Consider the following 25,369-nt stretch of genomic DNA (forward strand, 5'->3'; position numbering starts at 1 on the left):
ATTGAAAAAGCTGTCTTTTGTGTTGTTTTTAATAAAGAAAAATTAATTATGAACATACATTTCTCTTGAAAGTATTGAACCACGTTTTCAACATAGGAGGTTTCAGTTAATTTCAAACTTAAAATTCTTATTTCCAGAACCGAACAGTGTCTTGGCAACACGATAGTTCATCAGTTGTGCTGCAGCTGCTGCTACTGGTGAACAGGTTCCGTCAATTCAGAATTTGTTTTCAGCTTTGTTAGAAAATAATAAAACTTTCGGCTAGTGACAAAGAGTAGAATCAATATATATAGAATGCCAGTGTCGCTGTTTTTCTATAGGACTCATTGTGGTAAACATGGTGCTAACAATCTGTACCAAGTCTGTGAATCGGGAACTTCATTGTCAAAGTTGCTCATTGTTATTTATCTGTTCTTTATCTGTGCGCTGGTTGGTGCTGTCATCAGTGCGTTCTCCGCTGTGTTTTATGCCAGTGAAATGGTTTTAAAGGTTCTTTTTCTTTTCGTCCGGATGAATAGAATCCCACAACTGCGCCCTTTTGCACCGACTTTTTCAGAAATTTGAAGCAAGCGAAGTTTCCAATCACACTGGTTGTCAAAGTTTGACAATGAGATTCCTCTTTTGATGAATCTCAGGCACACACACATTTGCATATATAATGTAAATACATTATCTGAACATGTGTGATGTTTACCACGCGCACTGCAGCGACACTGGCATTCTATATATATTGATTATACTTGACAAAGCCTTAGATAATAGAAAAAAAGGGAGTGAATAATATGGTATGTGACAATTGAGTGCTAGACTTTTAGAGTGGTTGTAATCAATGCTTAAAAATGTGATGGGTTCGTTAGTAGCGAGGTGGCGATTGCCTTCAGCAGCTGAAAAATGTACGTTTTTGGACAACAATTTTTAATTCATCATATTTCTTGTCGGAAACCCAGTAAATTGTATTTGTGTGAATCAAATGTATGGTTAAGTGATTTGTGAAGATGATCCTATCAAAACATTTTGAAAATATGAATAAAAAAGTGCATTTTCGGCTCATTTATTTTCAATTGATTAAAATAGGTGACACTGCTTAACTCGTTCCTTACCCTAATCTGGGTTATCATTTACCACTGGTTCACATTCGTCAATTTACTTGAAAATAGAGATACACTTAGTGATGTCCGAAATTTTCAATTATTCGATTACCGATTAATCGGTGAGCGTCGTCTGCATTAATCGATTAATTCAACTATTCGTTCTGGCAGTATTCGATTAAAAATTATTCGAATATTCCATGTGTTATTCGATTAGTTGAATTAATCGTACGATTAACGGATATCACTAGACTAGATACACTCTATTTATCAGTTATTTCACACTTAACAGCAATACAATTCAAAGTATGTAGACAATTGCATGTAACCAAGCTTGGCATACACTTTTCGCTTTGATTTTGCTCTTTTGATAACTGCTCCGCAGCCAAGCAGAATTTGAACAAGCGGTGTATGGGGCATTTGTCGAGCTAGTTATTATGTATAATATTGCTGAAGAAAGTAAAGTTTTACCTTGAGTATTTACGGCGCTGTAGGGCAGCAATGCCGTTGGTAGCAAAAAAGAGCGCTCTTTTTGCTACCAAGAGGGTAGCAGCCTTATAGCGCCATAAATACTAAATGCACAGTAATGCTTGCTTCAGCAATATTGTAGATAATAATAAATTCTACAAACGCCCCATACATCACATTTTCAAATTTTGCTTGGCTGAGATGCAGTAATCAAAAAAGCAAAATCGAAGCGAAAAGTGTATGCCAAGCCTGCATGCAACTAATGGTAAAGCAACAAATTAATCACCGAAAAACTATTTTCGGATCAGACAGTGGCTAATTCTTCCTCACTTTGAAAATTGCTGCATCACGTCACATGCATGAAAATTCCGTCAACCCCTTTTGCATATAAGACATCAATTTTGATTAAATTCTTTCAGTATATCGGGTACAATCGGATGAAAGATAGGGTTGGACGGTCACTTTTTTATAACTGTTCACTTTCAAGACATAAAATTTGTCAACAATGTCACTTAAATGTTATCGCTTATTGAACAGTAAGTGCATAATACGCAATTTTCAGCTATTCAGAACTGATCCGAGAGCACAGAGAGTAGTATTGGGCGTTGACGGCATTAACAAAGACTTGCCAGCTTTTTACGCGCCAAAAAGCAAAGCAAAGCCTAGGTGCTACATTCCGTTAGCGAAACATGACCTTCTGTTTATATACGACAGACTTCGCAGCCAGCTGTTAGAGTACAGGACAATTGCAGGGCCAGTTGCTACGATCCTATTGACTCTAACAGCCTCTCCTAGCAGAGATTCGAACATACGACGACTGGCTTATTAGACCAGCGTCATACCTTGTTTCTTGTCCCAACAGATCGCAAGTTCTTTACGATGAGCGGAATAAACCTAGGAGAATCAGCAGCAAATAAGCATTGTTAGCACTATGATAAGTTAGGCAGTAAAGTATACGGCTATATTTTGCCAGTTTCTAAGTAGCAATTACTTACTCAATAAGCTCCAGGCCGTGGTTTCCTCTGCTGTACGAAGAAGTCGTCTCCATTCCACTCGGTTCATGGCCGCAATTCGTCAGCCACGTAGTCTATGTAGGGTCCGCAGGTCGCCTTCCACTTGATCGATCCATCTTGCTCGCTGCGCGCCCCACCGTCTTATTCCAGTCGGATCGTTATTGAGTACTTTTTCAACCGGGCTGTCGTCCGACATCCTCGCGACGTGCCCAGCCCTTCGCAGGCGACCGATTTTTGCGGTGTGAGCGATGGGTGGTTCCCTAAGCAGCTGATGCAATTCATGGTTCGTTCGCCTCCTCCACGTTGCGTCTTCCAACTGAACTCCACCGTAGATGGTGCGCAGCACCTTCCGTTCGAAAACAGTAAGGGCGCGTTGGTCCTCCACGAGCATGGTCCATGCCTCATGGCCATAAAGGACTACCGGTCTAATCAGCGTCTTGTAGATTGTTAACTTCGTGCGGTGGCGAACTTGGTTCGATCGCAGCGTCCTACGGAGTCCAAAGTAGGCACGATTTCCTGCCATAATGCGTCTTTGTATTTCTCTGCTGGTGTCGTTGTCTGCGGTAACCAGTGAGCCCAGATACACGAACTTTTCTACCATCTCGATTTTAATGAATCCGGGGAGGGAGGTCAGCATTCACTTCTCTAGAACCTCTTCCTTTCATGTATTTTGTTTTCGATACATTAATGACAAGTCCAATCCGTTTGGCTTCAGCTTTCAGTCCGATGTACGTTTCCGCCATTCTCTCGAAGGTACGTGTAATGATGTCAACGTCGTCAGCGAAGCCAAGAAGCTGGACGGACTTCGTGAATATCGTGCCACTCGTGGCTATCGCCGCTTTTCTTATCACGCCCTCCAAAGCGATGTTGAATAGCAAACATGATGGTGAAGGTGCATGAAGGTAATGGGCTTACCTTGCAGTAACCCTCTTCGAGATTCAAAGGAACTCGAGACTGCCCCTGATACTCGAACAACACACATTACTCGAACCATCGTCGCCTTGACCAATCGCGTTAGTTTATCCGGAAATCCTTAGTAGTGCATAATCTGCCATAGCTGATCTCGATCGATCGTGTCATACGCCGATTTGAAGTCGATGAATGAATGATGCGTGGGCACGTTGTATTCGCGACATTTCTGCAACACTTGTCAAAGCGCGAAAATTTGATCCGTGGTGGCACGGGCACCCATGAATCCCGCTTGATATTGTCCCCCGAACACCTTTGCAAATGGTGATAATCGACGACATAAAAGTTGGGAGAGTACCTTGTAGGCGGATTTTAGCAGTGTGATTGCACGGTAATTACAACAGTCTAACTTGTCGCCCTTTTTGTAGATCGGACAAACGTTGCCTTCCGTCCACTCCTCTGGTAGTAACTCCTCCTTCCAAATCTTGACAATGACCCAGTGCAGCGCTCTAGCCAATGCGTTACCACCGTATTTCAGAAGCTCGCCGGATAGCTGATCAGCCCCAGCCGCTTTATTGTTCTTCAGCCGACCGATCTCTTCTGCTACCCCCTGGAGATCGGTGGCCGGTATTCTGTCGTCTTCTGCATGTGCTCCAAGATCTATTGCCATCTCGTCACGTTCATGTTCAGCTACATCGCTGTTAAGGTGCTCGTCATAATACTGCTTCCACTTCTCGATCACTTCACGTTCGTTCGTGAGAAGATTACCGTCTGAATCCCGACACATGTCGGCCTGCGGCACATAGCCTTTACGCGAACGGTTTAACTTCTCGTAGAACTTCCGTTTATCGTTAGCACGGTACAGTTCTTTCATCGCCTCGTGATCTCGTTCTTCCTGTTGGCGCTTTTTCCTCCGGAAGACCGAGTTTTGCCTGTTCCGTACTTGTTTATATCGCTCCACATTCGCTCTGGTACGGTGTTGCAGCATTCTCGCACGTGCTGCATTCTTCTCCTGCACTAATTGCTCGCATTCGCCGGCGAACCAATCGTTTTTTTCGGTTCGGATTCATTGTACCTAGTGCCGCTAGAGCAGTACTACCGATGGCGCTCTTAATGTCTTTCCAACCATCTTCAAGAGTTGCTGCGTGAAGTTGCTCTTCCGTTGGTAGCGCTGCTTCCAGCTGCCGCGCGTATTCCTGGGCAACTCTGGTGTCTCGTAGCTGCTCGATGTTGGGTCGCGGCGTACGACTTCGACGCGTGTTATGCAGCGTCGAGAGTTTTGAGCGCATGCAGACTGCAACTAGGAAATAGTCCGAATCTCCGTTATTCCGTTCGTTGCGACATGCAGGCTGTTTGGCCGGATAACCGGTCTATATATAGCTTCCCGTCCTACCTGCGCGTTCATGTCACCGATTACGATTTTCACGTCCCGTCGCGGACAGCCATCATACACCTGCTCCAGCTGCGCGTAGAACGCCTCCTTCTCGTCATCGGGTCTCCCTTCGTGTGGGCAATGCACATTGATGATACTGTAATTGAAGAAACGGTCCTTAATCCTCAACTTGCACATCCTTGCGTTGATCGGTTGCCAACCAATCACACGCTGGCGCATTTTTCACAGTACTATAAAGCCCAAGGTTCCCAGCTCGTTGGTGGTGTCACAGCTCTGGTAGAAAGTAGCCGCTTGATGCCCGCTTTTCCATACCTTCTGTCCTGTCCAGCAAAGTTTCTGCAGTGCTACGACTTCGAAGTTTCGGGGATGTAGTTCATCATAGGTTATCCTATCGCAACCCGGGAAGCTGAGCGATTTGCAATTCCATGTCCCGAGTTTCCAATCGTAGTCCTTATTTCGTCGCGTAGGTCGACGCCGATTGTTCCGATCCTTATTTTGTTCTTCGTTGTTGGTAACTTTGTATTGTCCAGGGCGGCTTATTGGGCTTGCCCCTAACCCCCTGTCTCGCCGGAGGACCATCGTGCACAGCACTGTTTAGAGTCCCTGTATAATAATCAGCCGCCCGTAACTGTTTGAGCCGCACCCCCTTGGTGAACAGACGCTCGTGTTTGACGAAGCATTTCCTCTACCGCCATGCTATGGTTACCGTGCCAGTATTCGCGTCGCACCTCCTCACTTCGCTGTTGTCAGATTGACAACATTGCCCAGGCTAAGCCGCATTTGGTATCATGTGACTCGTGGAGGCGTGAGGCGGGAGTTTGTGAGGACCAGGGCTGTGTTTGACGCTCGCTCCAGGTTGTCAACTCACCATTTGAAGCCTAAATTAAGGTGACTTAACGGGAAATTAGCAGTCATTAACTTTTCGTCAGAGAGGCCAATTTCGGAAGCAGTTTTTGGGCTGAAAAGTGGGGTTCAGTTTATAGAAATTTATTCACTGCATTCTTCTTGCCAATCTGAGCACAGCGAATATATTTTCATGAATAGAATTTTTGTTTCAAACAAAAAAACTGCTTTTAAAATTTGCAAAATCGATGACAACTAATTTCACCTTGAAGGTTTATTGGCTTGCATTTGAATAGCATTATTAATGCTTATTGGTTACCTGGGATGGCAAATTAACAAGGTGCTTCCAGCCAGCGAAAAAGGGAGATGTGTCCTTGTGATAGTAGATGGTCAAAACGTCTTCCAAGAAGACTATTTGGCCACGTTTTTAAAAATTGTCTCAACTGAGAAAATTCTCGTTTGTATTTATTTCAATAAACATTACAAATGGTACCGATCACTGCCTCTAATGCCACTGAAACGCCGGCCCTGATTTTTGTTAGTTTGGATCCCCGAAAAGTTTAGTAAAGAGCGCACAGGACTTCCGCTGTGTATTAATCGACCATTTTTGCTGTATAATTGCTTATTAAACGTTTTATTCCTGAACATTGGTTATATAACGGTTGAATAATCTACTGTTCAAATAAAATGTTTGTTGGGAATGTATACGCAGAAATTTTTCTGAAAAATTTCTGTGATATAAACACGACTTAAAAATACAAAATTAATTACTCGCTTATTTAAGAAGAGTTCCTCATCAACATACGACGCAAATTCGCATTAGACCAGTTAATGCAAGCTATCACAAATGGTATGTAGGTATTGCCAATTGTCTTCAACACATGGTCATGAAGGCCATGCTGGTGCGGTACGGGTTGCAAAGTGGGGAGGCGCATCTCCGCCGCCCCGTTGGCCTGCCGGTCCAGCAACAATACCCCTTTCATATCGACGATCGGGGCAAATCGGTATTGCGGATTCCCGCACACAGCGATGCATACTTTGCTGTAGCTCCGTGTCACGTCGTCGTTGTCCAGTTAAGCGAGCGCTTAGACCGAAGCCCGTGGCTTAGCCTCGCTTAGTCAGTCAGTCAGTCGGGCAGTCGGAGTGAGTGTTTGTTTTGGATCGCGACGACGTAACCCATACCGACATCGATTGCTTCGATCGGCGCGCGACAACCAACCAAGCCGTTTGTGTACGGTTACGGCCTTATCGTTTGTTTTGCTTCCAAGTGCTCCATTCTACTGCTTTCGTTGCTGGGCACTTTTGGTGCATTTTAGCCGCGGTGTGCTGGTCTGGTGGGGCTGACGAAGCCAGCCAGCTTCGAGCTTCAGCTGCTCGACGAATCAAAACCATCGGTCGGTATTTCGCGAAGTTTGTCCATCGCGCGTACAATTGGCGGAGACTTTTCCGAGTCGGCGTTTAGTTCTAATTTGGTAAAGAATAACTGGAAAGAATGGGTGCTTTCTTTGTGTTGATGGCTTAACTACGAGTTTGTGCTGTGTTTTGTCCCATTCATTAGAAGTTAAGAAAGGTCATAGTGAAAAAAAAAAACAAAACATAATTATAATTTGTACATGTCGCTGCCGGAAGATCGTGAGCATATTCTCTGAGGTTATGTCGATCAGTCAGTTTCGCGTATTGAAAACAAAAAACCGGTTCCGAAATGTTAGCGTGCATAATAAAGCTCTGACATAACCGAGCGGGTAGACAAACAGACAGACAAATTCGGAATCGATCGCTGAGCATGCCGTGCCGTTCATGAGTAATCTAGTCTGCATGCAGTGCATGATCATGATTTTGTGCTGGTGTTGGTGGTGTTATGAACCAAGTGATCAAGAGTGTTTGTTCCGTAAAAGGGTTGTTGGTGTGCAGTGGGCCTTCGAATGTTTATGACAAGTGACGGAGCAAACAGTACCCAGTAAACGTTGCGATTTGTTTTCTCCAATTACGATTATTGCAAAATGCATCGTTCGGAATTAGCATGATTTTTTTCTAATTTATCACTAACTGAATAGCAGTAATTGTCAATAATTGTGGCAAATTTTCATTGACAGCGTGACTAAAACAATCGGCATTGTCATAAAAAAGATTAACTTTTTTCCATGAAGTAATCATTGACCCTTGTTATCTTGAAATTAACAGTTACGTTCAACACTAAATACTGATAATCGTAGAAATTAGTAAAGGAAGTTACCAACATAGTACGAGTAAAAAACGATAAGACAGGTTTAATCAGCTCCCATCAATCAATTGAATTGTCACACTCTTACTCAAGTTTCATCGATTATGTTTAATCAAATAATATAAAAACAATGCAAATTCCACTTTCTTTTCGGATTTAAAGTCTTCATTATTGCATAAAAAACCGCTAATATGGTGCTCTAAAAGCAATATTATGAAAATATGTAGTCAATAAACTACCCCACATCGAACTAGGTACTTCTGGCCCCAAATTCAACCACAAATCGCATTATTAGTTACTTGTTTGTAAGCAGATTATCGGTGTCACATTTCCCATCAAATGTCCCGTCCCGTCGTGTATGTTTTGTTGCACAAGTCCGTTCGTTTATCCACCCACCCGGCCCGGAAGCTCAGTGGCTGGGCCTTTAGTGATAGTGAAATAATTTCCCAACCATGCACTTAGATGGTAAAAATCTGCTCACATTCGGCCAGCACGTAAACAACATTGTCACAGGAGGGGCGCAGAAAATGTCATCACTTCATCGAGCCTATCCGGCGGATTTGGAACTGGAACCGAGTTTCGACGACGATGTTCCACCGCCATTGCCGAGTACACCACCACCGCCATTACCGAGCACACCACCACCGCCACTGTCGATGGTGGTAAAGTCTTCCACGATCGAGGTGCACCCGGTAGTGATTCGAAAAACGCCCAAATTTCCCTCCCGGGAACGGAATTTAGCAATTCGCAGAAAGAAATCCATTCCTCAGGGAGAAGCCGACTGTGACGATGATGAAATATCGCTCGAGTGGAGCTGCCTTTGCGATGATAACGCTGCCGATAACGATGGGTAAGATGTTTTGTCTGAATCGCACTTTGTCGTGTCTATTTTTTCCAAAGCGATAAGATTCGAATTCGGTGATGATGTCAATTGGATGTCATTTTATAGACTGTAAAGGATGTTCCCATTATAAAATGGACACGTGTTTTTCAATGGTTTAAGTTAATTCTAAACGAACAATTATGAATTCTATTTCGGTGTGTATATCATTTTTTGCAACACAAGTGATAAATACAGTTCGGACTCGATTATCCGGGGATTCGTTTAACCGGGGATTCGATTATCCGGGTTTTTAGACTCGATTATCCGGGTGAAAAAAAAACATGTTTTTTTTTAAATAATTTCTTTTAAACACAAATGTCATAGTTTCTAGTTAGATAATGATTCTAGCATGACAAATACTGATTCACCCCCCTAAAGGTAAAAAATTCCTTTTCTATATATTTTTATCAGCGAGTAATGCATCAATTTTCAATTGTTGTGCGGTATGATTCATATTTCATCACCATCATCATCATTATCATCATCATCATCATCATCAAAATAATCATCATCTTCAAGAAAATCATCATCATCATTATCAAAATCATCATCATCACCATCGTCACGACCATCAACCATCATCATCAGTGAAAAAAGTCAATAAAAAGGAATTTTCTAACTTTAGCGTAAATTATTCAATAATATAAAACTTTTATGAATCCTAAAAGTAAAGAAACATGACAAACAAAATAAATTTTGTATAAAAAATAAAACTCGTCAGTGAAAAAAATCGTAAGAAAGAAATTTTCTAACTTCAGGGGAGATTAATCAATACTAGATATACATTTATGACACCTAAAAGTCAAAACACATGACACTCAAAAAAAATTTTAGTACCAAAAACATGATTCGATTATCCGGGTGATTCGATTATCCGGACTGAAAATAAAAGTGAACACCCGGATAATCGAGTCCGAGCTGTAATGTCAAATTTCAAACTAAGTACAAATTTCAAGAGGATGGTTCGGGTTAGCATGTCCAGACGTAGATTATTTCTGCACAAATGGCGCTCGGAGAAGCTATCATTGCGTGAATTAGCGAAAACCGCGAAGTGTTCATAGCCAGGGGTGCTCAAAAAGTTAAGTATGAAGAAGCTTATACTGTATATACTAGCTAATCGTTAAGAAAAATTGCATTGAATTGTTACGCATTCTGTTCGTTATATTGCCAAAAAATTAAGCATAAATATCGGAACTGTACAAAAGCGCTGTAACATTAGAACCTACAAGAAACAACGAGCACCCAAATTGGCTCGAAGAAAATGTCACGGATCTTGTATAACCTTCCCCTGAAAAAGTCCTATCGTTGCGTTTGATAGACGACGAACCGTACGTCAAATTGAACACAAGTACACTTCCGGGTCCGTATTTCTTAACTCTGTACAAAGGACAAATGTTTCTGATGACGTAAGATGCATCAGAACAGAACAGTTTTGGCCGGATCTAGCACCAGCTCACTTTGCTGCTGCGATTTTGACACTGCTCAGAACTGAACAAGTTGAATTTGTTAAAAAATGGCAAAACCCTCCAAACTACCGAGAAGTGCGGCCCATTGAAAGATACTGTAATCAAAAGGCACCTAAAGAAGTATGGTAAAGAAGTTAACGCCGGTAAAATTTTCTTGAAAATGTGGTTTGTAGCAGTGCGAAAAATTTCAGTGAACGTTTTTGCAAAGCCTCACGAATGGCATCGTCAGAAAAGTTAAAGCATTCTTCAAAAATAAGCAGTTAATCGTGTATTTCGCTTAATTCTATGATAATGTACAATCTTCGATCATCATGTAGACAACCAAAACTGAAGTTTGTCTATGATCTGCCAACAAAGCTAAACTTTATCCACAATGGCCAAACGCAAGACCATTAATAAATGCTGTTGACGATTGCGACGTCCTGAGGTCTGGTAGACGATAAAAGTTGGAGATATCCAACGCACCAACGGGAAACGAATTCTCGGCGGTGATGAGTAATATATAATCGAACCAATAGTTCTGTTAAAACCAAAAGTCAACGAAAATAATAAAGAGGAATATTCGTAATAAACTTGATCCTGCTACCCATGATGTGACGGACGAACATTTCCGAGAAAATGGACTAGGTGCTGATAGACGTGGTTCAACAAGTCTAGCATTGGAAATGGTTTGCGACAGCCACAACGAATTCCCTCAAAGCTACGATATAGAAAAACTTGTTGCGCTAAATCCAAGGGTCAAAAGAGTCGGTATCAATGATGGATTCTCCGAAAGTGAAATAATCGAAAAGCTGTAAAAGCAAAATAATCTACCCGAAGACGCCAAAACTTAAAATACTTCAACGGCAATTTTAGAACTCGGGGCATAATCATTCAGCTATTTGTTGAAAGCGCAAGCATAGGCTGGGACCGTTATCGGGTTTTTGATTGGGTGATTGACGTGCTACGTTGCTACAAATGTTCCGAATACTGTCACAAAGCAACAAAATACAATAAGGATGCATGTTGCGCCCGCAGTGTGCTCAAGGACACTCAACCAACGAATGCCAATCTAGATGTGCATGAACTGTGTGGACTTTAACAAGAAACAGAATCGGCCAATTGCTGAACAACTGAAAACGGATCACCTCTCATGGAGTTCAAAGTTCCCGATGTATAAAAACGATTGCCAACGTCATATGCTTAGAATAAATTATTCGTCTGAACAACCAACGCCCATTATGGTAGCAAAAAGTAAGTGGATTACTTTCTTGGTCAGGTAAAGCCATGGTCCATGGAAGCATATACCCGGTCCATGGAAGCCCTCCCAAAACTCATCAGATACCATGACACTCACTCGCAGCCGACTGATCTATATAACAACCGCATAGGGATCGGAATCCCTATGGTAGTGGAAAAACATACGGCGGAGCGGAGGCGTCCTTATAACAAAAAATCGGCGTCAGCTTCGAACTCGAGCAATTGTGGTTGAACTTTCATTATTGTGACACTAATATCTATATGGATATCGGCTCTAATACAGTAATTCAAATCATTTGTTCCTCCACCTCCGTCCGACGAGAAATTCGACAGCTGAAGAATAATAGAGCCGCCGGACAGGACCGACTCCCAGCAGAGATCTACAAAAATTGCCAAGAACCGCTAGCAATGGCACTACACTGGATAATTTCTAGGATTTGGGAAGAGGAGAAACTACTGGATGGAAGGAGTAGTCTGTCCCATCTACAAAAAGGGCGACCGGAGATTGCTGTAATTACCGCGGTATCACGTTGGTCAACTCCGCCTACAAGGTGCTCTCCCAGATTTTGTTGCGTCGTCTATCCCCAATAGATTCTCCTTCGCTCTCTGGTTCGATCAAGGGGTTTCCAGTAAGGCATATAAGTGCGTAGTAATCAGAGATTACTTTTGTAATCATTTACGAATTAATCGGGTAATCAATAATATTCAACATAGTAATCAATGATAATCTTAAGTAATCATTGGTAATCATGATTAATTTTTAGTACCCACAAAAGATTGATTACCAAAAATTGATGGTAATCAGAGGTAATCAGTAAAGTAATCAAAAGTAACTTTTTTCAAAGATGCGTAGTAATCATTGCTGTTGGAAATCCCATAGGTTCGTTGTATGAAATGCCAGCTGTGAAAGAATTAAGCAAAATGCTCACAGCTGAATTTGGTGCACGTCGCGTAGTAACAGAGACATCGCATATAATAGCGAGAGAAATTCATTTGTGAGTTTGGCACTTGTGATCAAGATTGAAATTTCATGTGCCTAATATCTCATTGAGTTTTTTGCTGCTATGAATTTTTCAACACTGATTACTAGGTTTGTTTTCCTAAGTCTACTGACCTCTATTATTTTCCCTCATTTGGGACCGAACGAGCGACAGTTCTAAATTAATCAGACTTTTGAATATCATTAATTCTCACAAAGATCTTTAAAAAGTCCTTTATATGGAGGGGGTGGCTAGGAATTTAATGTTTCTAAGGGATAATGAGCAAAATAATCAGATCCGATTGGATATCGAAGAAAAATGTTACAATCTATTTAATTAATGATTTAAATACAAATATTAGGGGATGCAAAAATTCTTATTGTTTTTACCTTTGTTATACTATAACAAAGGTTTAAAAATTGGCCGAAAAACACGAAGTTGATCCGAGGCCCGGAGGGCCGAGTCACATATACCAATCGATAAGGCTCGACGAATTGAGCAATGTCTCTGTGTGTGTGTGTGTGTGTGTGTGTGTGTGTGTGTGTGTGTGTGTGTGTGTGTGTGTGTGTGTGTGTGTGTGTGTGTGTGTGTGTGTGTGTGTGTGTGTGTGTGTGTGTGTGTGTGTGTGTGTGTGTGTGTGTGTGTGTGTGTGTGTGTGTGACGCTTGACTTTAGTCGTCTGTTTCTCGGAGATGACTGAGCCGATTCGTTTGCTATTACGCTCATTTGAAAGGGGTTATCACCTTGTAGATCACTATTAAATTGTTTTGCGGTCCGACGTTTTGTTTAAAAGTTATAAGCAAAAATGAAAAAATTACGTGACATGATTTTCTCCGGAACCGCTCAACCGATTTCAACAATTTTAATATCAAATGAAGGCTCTTGCTACTGCAAATTTTTTGTGGAGAGTTTTATCGAAAACAATCAAGTGGTTTAAAAGTTATGCTTAAAAATGTGCTTTTTCAAGGTGTCAATTAGTCGAACGTTTCTCAGAGATGGCCAAACCGATTTATGCGCTATTAGTCTCATTTGGTAGGTAATATAGCCTCATAGATTATTATTGATTTGTTTTTTGATTAGATGTTTAATTTGGAAGCTATGAGCAGTCGTGTACAGCACAATAAAATTTACAATTATTCATAACAATTTTAACCAGATATTGATTCAGATTTCAGATCAGAGGTTGATTAGTATCAAACGAGAGGCCTTAACGCTGTGAACATATCTGCTAAATCTTATTAAAATTGGCCTTACTAGTCAAAAGTTATTTGAAAAACATTGATGAAATTATTTAAGTAAACTTTACTGATATGAACCAAATAGAAAAAAACGCGATCATGTGCTCTTGCGCAAAAATGCTTAATTTTCCAGATGGTGTGTCTTTGGAAGAGTTTATTTAAAAAATATGGCGCAACTTTCTACAGTATTAGGATGACCGTAAATCTACCTATTAAAGTGTTACAAATTTTTGTTTTTTTGAATGCGTCCAAAAAAGTACAGTGTCTCCACAAAAGTTGTAGAACACAGTAAAATAAGCAACTTTGCAACATAGTAACTATCTACCTCTTTCTGGTTGCGAAGTGTAACGACTTTTTTTTTAAATGCAGCGAAAATGGAAAAATTGAGATATTGACAACGTCACAATCAATTTTTACACGTAAAAAATATCAGTCAAAACGATCTTCTAGATACTGAGATACACGCACCGTCGATGAAAACATATGGTTTCGAGGAGAGCGCGTTTAAACTATTGTACAGCACTGCACTTTCCTTAGAGTGATCCCACAGTTTTACTGCAAATTCTCAACGAGGCCACGTACCGAAAAATACTTTGGGCTCGACATTTCTGAACATGCATAACAAACAAGTTTTTCGACTTTCCAGTGAGAGCCCCCCCTTAAATATTAATCCTGCCCAAGAACTTTGCACACGATTTTTTGATTGATTTCAAATATTCTACAAATTTATCAGTAGATTACATACACATGCACATGTGTTGATGATAACTACCATTACTGCCCATAAATGCATAACAGTCCCATGTATTTTCACCACTTTGGGGATAAGCCTGAGGATCATCTTTAAATTGTTCATGCTTTCAATATTTCAAACAGTAATGTTATGTTTGTTCCTAAAATTTTGAAAATAATATTAAACTATGTCAGTCACAAGTTACAAATAAACGCATAACGTCTCAGTAGTAAAAATATAGCAATAAATATCTGCTTTTAGGAAATGCCTGGACCGATTTGACTGAATAACTACCAAACGCAAAGTTTTGTGGCCTAGAATTTACATTATTCATTCTAATGATGTTCCCATTTAGGTCAAGTAAGATTTCTGCTAATGTTGATCGAAGTGTTCTAGAATATATCTCACCTGATTTTTGAATAGGTCCTAACTGCAACTTATGTCTCCTCTCTTACGTCTATTACAGTTGCATGAAAGCTTTTCACTGCTTGTTTTTCTTAACGATTAGTTAGCATATGGTGCCAACAATCATGTCGTGCGAAAAAGATGCCGTCAAGTGTATTTGTAGCGTCATGATAGGTATAAGAGAGGAGACACGAAGAGAATCTCTCATTTGCAGTTAGGATCTTTTCAAAAATCAGGCCAGATATGAAGTCATTTCGATAAGTAAGGAAATTCAGGTAACAGCAAGGAAAACCAAGCTAAGTTGAGAGAGGGTGGGAAAAGGTAAAGTGAACCGCAGAAGAAAGATAGGAACAAAATATTAAAAATTTTATTTAATTTTTTAAAATCAGGAGGGAGAGAAACACGTTTCGACTTCTTAATGTTGACATGATTGGTCATTCGTTAACATGATTGTTAACGGGTAGTGGTAGTAGTGGTCGGTTTTTGGGGCTTGGTGACGGATTCCGGAGCATTTGGGAGGCCGGTGCGACTCTATGGTTTAAAGCTTTTGTCGACTACCGCGAACGCCAACGTCGTACTGTGCTCAATTTACTATATAGAGCTATCTTAGGACATAGGGATGGAAGATGAAATTTGTTATATGGGTTGAGCCCTGATAAGTTGATAACCAGTGATGGTGCGAGATATGACTTCCTATTAGTTTATTTGTGGTTGTTTGCGTTGGAAAACTAATGCGCGTTTGAGGACAACGTGTGTTAGGCGGAGCTGACGAGATCTTCGCTTTTTCATTATACACTCAAATCTCATTTTAGTCCACTATTGGGGGGACGTGAAATAAATCGGTCGCAAAAAAGAAGACGTTGATTCAAATTTTGGACGTAAAAAGGTGATGTAAAACGACATCACATATAATAAATGGACGTAAAAAAGATTCTAGTGTACTACATTTTAACGTAGGTAGTGGAAAATGGCCTGGGCAAAGAACGTTAACAAATATTGTCAATTGCAAGGAAAATTGTACCACCCAAAAGTGCGCTATCGCTCATAAAAGTGCTATTTTGCATTAAATCGTTTCGGTATCTTCGGCGCACTTTTTCGTTATCTTCCAAGCAATAAGTGCGCCGAAAGGACCGAAACGATTTAAGCTAAAATAGCAGTTTTATGAGCGATTGCGCACTTATTGATTGGATAATTTTTCTTGCAATTGACAATACGATCTTTCATTTCATTTCTCCTATCAGCTAGACTTGGCATTTGAGATTTCCTTGATATGATCTAGATATGGCTATACGCTATTTAGTTTTATACGCTATTAAACAACTAGTTGGATAGCCCAAAATAGAGGAAATTTAAAGTCGGAATTCCCGTTAATTTTTAAGCTCACTTTCAAATTAAACTTCAAGTTCAAACTGAAATCAATCTCAGGCCCAATTTATATATCACGTCAACTTCAATTTTATGACCAATTACAGTTTCACTTCAAATCCAGTGATGAGCCCAGGTTGGGTCTTCTGCCTTAAGTTCTCATTAAATTGCGATTGCGTAAAAATAGTTTCACCATTCTACTTAATTACTTGATTTTTCCAGACCAAAGTGTGCTTTTGAAAGATTGGTGCACGCATCTTCTGTTTCAGTTTGGACATGCCAGTGTTGAGTGCCAAAAATCAACCGCTAAATGACAAGGCTCCACTTGTCTTATTTTACGATGCAAGTGGGGCCTATATTCAAATTTGTTTAAAAACATCAAATAACAGAAAATTTCAGTTAAAAACTCTGTTCTCACTTGCCTCGAGGTTTCTTATGTCAAGTTGTTTATCTTTTCATTAACATAATTTCAATGAAACGCCCCATAAAGATTCTTAAAACTAAAACTACAATTGAAACAATAAACAGATTTAATTCTTCTTTAAGCTAACCATAGCATCTAATTAAGTATCTATATCCGCAATTGACCTAACTAACTATCAGTATCGACCAGCCATCCCGAAAACGCTTGTCCTAACCGTATGCAACGTAAACCAACTAACCAACGCAACAACGGGATGGAAACTTGTCCGAGCACCAGACCGGCAGCAGCAGCCCTTGGACGTCACACCCTTAGGCGGCAAGCGGGACTGACTGCTGCTGAAAGAGTCATAAAATTTATGAGCGGAACACAATGGATGATAACGGGAAAATATGAACATTTATGTTTATGTTTGCTCTCTGGTGGTGATGGTGGTGGCGGCGGTGGGGCAAGGGGCTCGCGGTATTTTGTGTCCTTTTGCCTTTATGGAGTGATAGCTGGCTGATGATGGCTCTTGCTTCTGCTCCGGTGGTTGTTTGTCACGGATCGTCAGCTAACCGAGTTTTGCCTTCATGCGTACTTTACCGGCAGCAATCAAGACGAAGAAGCAGGATATAGTGTATCGAGAAGTCATTAGTGTACGCGCGGGTTTAGCCTCGTTTGTGGTAAGTTGTTTGCAGAACTAAGCGGTGGCATTTAACGAGAAAGAAAAACATTACCTCAAAGTGTCACTTCCAGTGTGTTGTTTTACAGAGTTAAAATTAAAACAAACACAGTCGCGCCAAGCTGTGCCGGCGCTGATCCGGACGCTAAAAATAGTGCTCGTCTCAATAAGTGCCACTGTAAAAGGAACCGCCTCTAAGTCTCTAAGGCAATGTGCGGAATGCTGTATCGGCAATCATCGTTCAATCATGGCTCGCCTTGGTGACCAATCCGACAATTATTTATCCGACATGAAAGGTTTCTAGGCGCTGGTTTAGTCCGCGACCGGCGCGGCGGGCGGCTGGATGAAAGCAATTAACGACCGCAAGGATTTTTCATAAGTACTTGTAACGGCACATAACTGCTTAGTTCTGAGTTATAAAATAAACCTGTTCGGTATGAATATTTTGTGCGAATGTTGTAACTTATGTGGTTCGAACAGAATGTGCCGTAAGACTACTCGTTTATGTAGTGGAACTGGAAACAAAACTTTTGAGTTTCACATCGGCCTAAATTTATAGATTACCCAATTTACATAGGTCTTACAGCAGTTCGACCGTACAGCTGTATCGTATGATATTGAGCAAGAGTTCATGTATTATTCCTGTGCGAAAGAGTTCTGTAAATTTAATAATCTAAAAAGCAAAAAATAGTTATATCGCGTGGTAGCAATTTGGGGTCGCATCTTTTCTTATCGATCCGTAACGTTGATAATCTGTTACAGTTTCTGTTCTATTATTCTGTTTGTCACATCATATACTAAGACTGTCAAAATTCCGAGCTTAGTCCATTGCATTTGAAACTATTAGCAACTTCTGGCGCGCCGTATACTTTGGAAATTTCCATTTGATTTTATCGCAAATTTTCAAAATATATGCGCCAAACGCTCTGCCCAAAATCAATAAATCGCATTAATATTTAATCCCTGTTGTCGTCTCTTAGTTTTTTAAATTTTACTTAATTCGCCAAAAAAGGGTCAAATCATAAAGACCTGTAAGCCCAAGACTTTGATTTGCAATTCGAGTTTATTCAAAAAATATAAAATATATTGATTAATTTTTTTTATTTTCAGGTAAGTTTGGCAACATGGAACGTTCGAATGTGATCAGTCCTTTAATTGTAACAGGTATGAAAATAACCATCGACTTAGGGTTACAAGATATATATTTTTGACGTAGGACTACGTCTTTGTTTACTATACTGGGTAGGGTAGCACTTTGTGAAAATGAAAATAGAAGTGTAACGTTTGAACGAAAGATTTCAAATGCTTATAACTTTTATACTACTGCACTAAACATGACTGTTAATATATCGTTGGAAAGATAAACTGTTCAGCAATTTTATAGTAACATACTTATAATAATCTTTCATACGCTTAATAGTGAAAATATATGTAAGAACAAGGTCAAAGGTTTCGTCAACATGGAAGGCTAGCGCCAAGTACGAATGAGAAGCGGGAGCAGACTGCAGTGATAGATGCTAGAAAAAGCATTTCGGTGCAGGATACAATGAATCGATGCCGATCTATGTACACTACCCAGTAAACAATTTGGTTTGTATATTTCGGTTGCAACTGAGAGATACGAAATCATATCCGCACGAAAAAGTTATATTTCACATCACATAAGAACATATAAGTACAAAAGTGGAGGCAATATACGTGCAAAAATTTTGATAATTCTATCTTGCATTCTATACAACACTTTTTGGAACACGCAACTTAATAATCCTCAATATACGATTAAGATATAACTAAATGTTACAATCATCTATACTGCTTTACAATTCACAGCCATAAGTTGTATATGACGACACGCACGACCGCAAAACAACTTATTGTACACTTCGCCTTGACATACTCTAATCATTATGCAATTCCAATGTAAAATTGCCGTGCATACGACTTAATGTGCACTTTCTATTACGATCTTGTGTTATCTGGGTATTACTTAGGTACGGCAAACGCGGCATGTTTGTGTTCGTAACATGCTTAAAAGTATAGGTGTGTTAGTGTCATCGTTGTACAGCACAATGTTTATGCTTTTTTATGCCCGTAGAATAATAGGGCGAGATTGACGTCACTCTTGCTGTTTACACAATTTGCGCTGCTAACACAAACAAATGGTACGTTGTTCCACACCTCTACTATTTCACATCGGGTGCCGATAACCTACGTGCCTGTTGCCATCAGGAATGTAAAATTATCAAAATTTGGCGGACTAAATATTCATAGATGTCGACAACTCTGAAGTACCCTTTATATAGAAAATAACAGCTAGTAATAGTTAAATTATAGCTAATAGGCTGTGTTTAAATGCTTTCTGATTAGTTTCAGATGTTTTAAGATGAATCAATCAGTAAGTAGGTACCAAAACCAAAAGTACCAAAACCAATGGGTGGGACATGGACAATGTATGTAGTTTGACACCCACACCACCCTTCTGGTTGCCATTCATGCCAAAAGGGAAAGACATCCGATATTTGCGCTGAACTTTGGCTTTGATGTTATTTGATGTTATTTGTAACCCTTTTAAGCCTGGCCCTTTTAAGGGCCACCAACAAATTAAATGATGGTTAAATAAAAATTTTCGTAATCTGCAATTCGTATTTATAATTGCAAATTAACTTTCTTTAAAAATGTTTAGTTCGTACCTAAAATGTAAAAAACACTGTAAAATTCCCTAAAACAATTTTTGCTGTTGCTGATAGATCGAAGAGATATTTTCAGCTGAAAGAAAATTCAATTTTATCTTCAATTATTACCTGATTGATGGATGATATTCGCGTTTATCTTGAAACATTTATTAAGAGCTCGAATGTCATGATAATTATGTGCCTTCCGAGACGACGGATATTAATTCACTCACCACCAAGAAACGAACGAAGACTTGAACCTCACGAACGGTTTCCGCAGCGCATCTGCTCACTGTTTTAATGAGCCAAGCTGGCGGCGATAGATACTTATGAACATACACGCGCCTGAAACGCAGTCTGCATTAGTCCTCTAGTGCTCTAATGATCTGACATAAAGGAATACTACTTCGAGTAAAACATGTTACCAAAATATTACAATATAATGTTAACATAGGCCTACGTCACCCTTTCGTACAACCCTTAGGGGTATATACCTTGTAGTTTTTTTTATTCTATACTAGCTAACCCGACAAACTTCGTATTGCCACAAATTAAACTGTGTTGTACATAAATCTTGAATCTCGGATGACCTTTTTTTCCATGTATGAACTCATCACTGCGACCAGTATAGTTGATCTATTGTGATAGATCACCTGCACTGCATTTCTTTTTGCTATAATCGCTATTGATTGAACGATATGCTTATTAAATTTTATGCGTGCTTGTGTGTATTGGGGTTTACCCTTCCTTCAGAGCTTGATATACTTTACCCACTTATTCCACGCTGCCAGTACTATCCCATATTATAGCCGTCCCTGGCGAGGATTCATTCATACCTCTGACCAGTACACTTAACTATAGGAGGGACATTTGCACTGTCAAGAGACTTCAGAGAGTAAATATAGAATTCAGCATGAAGGAAGGGTAAATGGAGGGGTCTGAGAATTAACCCATGCTAAAGTCACTTGACTTCGAATGGCTTGATTCTACTAAGATTCGAACCCACGACCACTCGCTTGTCAAAGCAGACTCGGTAACCTTGCGGCTGCAGAGCCCCCCCTCGGATGACCTTTATCGTAATCTCGAGTTTTGCAAGTTTCTGAGGGGTTCATGGGTGTTTTAATATACAAATTTTCCTCACAGTAAAATAGCAAACAACTCCCTCCATTGCTTAGCCTGATAAAATAAAGCGTATAGCATTTAAATATTCGCTATCATTACAAACCATTTCGCCGAATATCATAACGCGGAATATAGAGTTTCGCAGAATACCATTTCGCGAAAAACTTTACGCAAGATGTACCATTTCACGGAAAATCTTTTCATAGAAAGTACCATTTCGTTTATTTAATTTATATGGGAGCCCACCCTCCTAAAAAGGCAAGGGGTCCTAATTCATCATAGAAAAATTTCATGCTTGCAAAAACACCCATATGCCAAATATGGTTCCATTTGATTGATTAGTTCTCGAGTTATGAGGAAATTTGTATTTCATTTGTATAGGAGCCCCCCCTTCTAAAGTGGAGAGGGAACCATAGAAAAAATTCTTGCCTCCGAAAACCTTCACATACCAAATTTGGTTCTATTTGCTTGATTAGTTTTCGAGTTGTGAGGTAATTTGTTTTTCATTTGTATGAAAGCCTCCTCCCCAAGATAATGTAATGTTGTATCTGAAATGTGTAGAGCACTTTCTACAGATTTTTTCGTGAAGCGGTGGTTTAACACCTAGTTTGCAATGAGTGTTTCGTCGTTTTGACATTGTTTTTAGTACTTACGGCACTTAAAAGAGCGTAATTCAAATTTCCACCGTAGAAGGATTTTGAAAGTTCCACCAGAGATGCAGTATAACCTCACGAATCGACTGGTGAGGTCCGATTTTATGGAGCTTTTTTTGAAAATAACGGTCTGGAGGAGCACCGTGCCCCCTCTTAAAGGGGAGAGGAGTCATAATTCCCTTTCTAAAGACGGGAGGGGTCTCAATTCACCATAGAAAAAATTCTTGTCTCCAAAAACACCCACGTGCCAAATTTTGTTCCATTTGATTAGTGTTGCATTTGTATGGGAACCCCGCTCTTAGTGGGGGGAGGGGTCTCTAATCTTCAAAGAGCCTTCCCTGGCCCCAAAAACCTCTACATGCAAATTTTCACACCGACTGGTTCAATAGTTTTCGATTCTATAAGGAACATCCCGACAGACAGACAGACAGAAATCCATTTTTATAGATATTGATTTTAGAGGTTTTCAGCGTGCGGCTGGTTCGCCTGTTTACAAAATATATTGTGCTTTGCAGCAATTTTACGAGTCCTACGCAAATTCTTAATTAACTAATATTTATTCCATACTCACCAATAAAGCTTGCTTCATTTAGAATTAGAACAAACTTTTGTTCATATTGTGGCACTCTTGGTGGACGGATTTGGAAGTTCTTGGTGCCCACGTGGCGGAATTTTGGCTTTGTCAATATTTCTGGCGTACTTCCCAAGCAAAGACATCAAAATAATCTAGGTTTAATCGCAGAGTTAAGAAATCTTGTTGAGACGAGGAAGCTTTGTCACTTGTTTTGGTTTGCTTCCCAAGCACAGATATCGAATTGATGGCGTCTTTACCAACCAATCACGAAGCGAGGATTTCCAGTTGGACAATGGTTCATTGTTTTCAATTTTTCAATAGTACGTACTTTGAAATCAATAGGTTTCGTTATTGGTATGGATGCGTAGCAGATTTTCCGATCGATTGGCATAAAAATCGATCTGAAAACCGCTAAGCTATTAGTGCTCAAAATCTTTCATTTTTTCGTGACGCTCGCACTTTTCGATTTTTTGGAATGACACCCCATCCCGAACCTTACCATAAGACGTAGGTCTACGTCAAAAATTGTGCACAGTTATTTGGAAAATCCATTGTGGTCTGTATCTAGGCTAGCTAAACAGCTGAAGTTGCCCAGAAATACCGTATGGCGCGTTATCAACGGTATAAGGAAACATTGACGACGATTCGTAAGCCTCATGCTAATCACCGGAGTGGAACTGTCGACCGGAAACTGCGTGTAAAGATTTTGAAGACCATCAAGAGGAATCCCAATCTGTCGGACCGTGATTTGGCCAGAAAATTCGGTGCTGCCCATAGTACCGTGAGGAAATTTCGACTCCGGGAAGGAATCAAGTCATATCGAGCTAGCAAACAGCCAAACCGAACCATAAAACAGAATAGTGTGACCTAAATCCGTGCTCGAAAGCTATACGATCGGGTGCTAACCAAATTCGACGGGTGTCTTCTGATGGACGATGAAACCTATGTCAAGGCTGATTTCGAGCAAATACCAGGTCAAAAATTTTACTTGGCAACGGCTCGGAGGGATGTTCCAAGCAAATTTAATTTTGTTTTTGCCGACAAATTTGCACGAAAACTTATGATTTGGCAGGGCATTTGCAACTGTGGCAGAAAAACGAAAGTTTTCGTTACAAATAAAATAATGACGTCGGAACTGTACCAGAAGCAGTGTTTCCAGAAACGAATTTTGCCGTTCATTCGATCCCACCACCATCCCGTGATGTTTTGGTCAGATTTGGCAAGCTGTCATTGCAGCAAAGTCGTTCAAGAAAGGTATGCAGAGAAAGGGGTCCAGTTTGTTCCGAAAGACCTTAACCCACCCAATTGTCCCCAGTTCCGACCTATGGAGAAATACTGGGCAATCATGAAAAGGAGACTCAAGGCAAAGGGAAAAGTTGTCAAAGACATCACCCAGATAAAGACCTGATGGAATAAGATAGCCAAAACGATGGACGAAGAAAGAGTGCGTCGCCTAATGAGCCATATTACAGGAAAAGTTCGAGAATTCCTTTGACACCGTGACGAATAATTTTATCCGTATTTTTTTCTTAAGAGTATGAAGAAAATGCTACATTTGTGTAAGAACAGATCTTGAATACAATAGTAAATAACAGAAATACACGCAATTGTTCCAATACTATCTGAAGCAAGCTTTATATTGAAAATATGCTTGACAAACAATGAGGTGTACAGAGACGAGGCAATTACGGAAAACTAATAGTGCAAACTGCTAAATTGCAAATGTGAGTGTGAAACGCAGAAAAACTCACGCTAATAATCTTCGCGTGGGAGTCTAAGAAAGTTGAATCTTCGCAATACCGATGGAAAAGTCATACACTCAAAATAATTTTCACGTCGAAATTACGTGAAAAGTTATGTGATTATTTGCCATCTAACTTTTCCCGTACTATTTACGTGAATTTAACGTAGATTGCATTAGTATGCGTGCATTTACGTGGAAATCAGATAGATGTTATTGTATTTTCCAATACTGTTCAATTGAAAGTCACGTAACTCCCTGTAAAGAAATTTACGTGATTTTTCACGTGGAAAGAACGTGGGGATTATTTTGCGTGTATCATTGGACGACTTATGTCTGACAAGACAGACTGGTGGACAGGACAACAAGACAAAGCTAAGAACTAGACAGTCCGATGAACAAAGCAGTTCTCTTTGGACAAGATATGCCGATAGACAACACAGACCGATGGACATTGGCAATTATTATAGGGAAACTAATCTGGATTAATCTAAAATACTTTGGATTAGACAATTCGTGCCAATGTATTCGTGCCAAACACGTAATATTTTATTGGATTATCAAAATTGTTCAATTGATGTTTGAAACATTTTCCTAGCCGTGTAGTTCCTGGGTAACAGCTAGAACTTTATCAGCATTGAACTTTAAACTAAGGACCGATCTATTTTTAAAAGTTTTTAGATTGGTTACTTTGTGCTAAAATTCAAATTCAGATTCGTTAAAATATGAGAAAAAAGTTCTTTTCAGCATCATTCAATTCAATAGAATAAGAAGGTTTGCCATCATTTATTTTTGCCCGGATGGTGCAAACAACCAGTCAAATCATTTGTTGGCACAGTCATATTATGACACATTAACGATTTAACGCAATTAACTGCTATGTCAAACGTTCGTGCATCTCGTTACGTTGCCGTCCTTAAACTGTTCCTCTCACCAGCTGACAGCTAGACAGCTAGTTAGGTATTCAGTACAAGTGGCAACCTCTTAAAAGCCATATGTTTTCTCCGATTTTTTTAACGAAGGAACAAAACATTCTAAAAATTATTGGTTATGTTTTCAGAAGAGTGAATAGAATATCCTGTATCGTTAGAACGCAAAACCTCGTCTAAGTCTGTGACGTAGAGCATTATAACCCTCAAAGGGTTTCTATTTACTGTTCGGTTCGGCCACAATCACGGCCAAACCAGCAGTCGGTTCTTCTAGTATCCAAGTGGCTGGCTGAACACATAAAACCGGCTGACATAAGCTGGGATAATTATTCTCTCGCATGCTTCTGTTA

The 25,369-nt window shown here is 40.0% G+C and overlaps 1 protein-coding gene across 4 annotated transcripts in view; it reads left to right on the top strand.

Annotated features, from left to right (window-relative positions):
* LOC128738109 (four and a half LIM domains protein 2) overlaps positions 1–25,369 on the top strand; it is a 335,738-nt gene that overhangs the window by 78,725 nt on the left and 231,644 nt on the right. Inside the window, exons 1-2 of one of the 4 annotated variants that reach the window (XM_053832967.1) lie at positions 7,053–7,186; positions 8,398–8,785. The exons of 1 other annotated variant lie outside the window; for it this stretch is intronic. In XM_053832967.1, the coding sequence (XP_053688942.1) occupies positions 8,463–8,785 (323 nt within the window). In that variant the 5' untranslated portion in view covers positions 7,053–7,186; positions 8,398–8,462. Of the gene's footprint in view, positions 1–7,052; positions 7,187–7,430; positions 7,672–8,150; positions 8,786–25,369 lie in introns of those variants that run through there. 2 more of the 4 variants (XM_053832965.1, XM_053832964.1) reach the window with 2 other exon arrangements.

The sequence above is a fragment of the Sabethes cyaneus genome, chromosome 2, assembly GCF_943734655.1.
Source record: "Sabethes cyaneus chromosome 2, idSabCyanKW18_F2, whole genome shotgun sequence".
NCBI lineage: Eukaryota > Metazoa > Arthropoda > Insecta > Diptera > Culicidae > Sabethes > Sabethes cyaneus.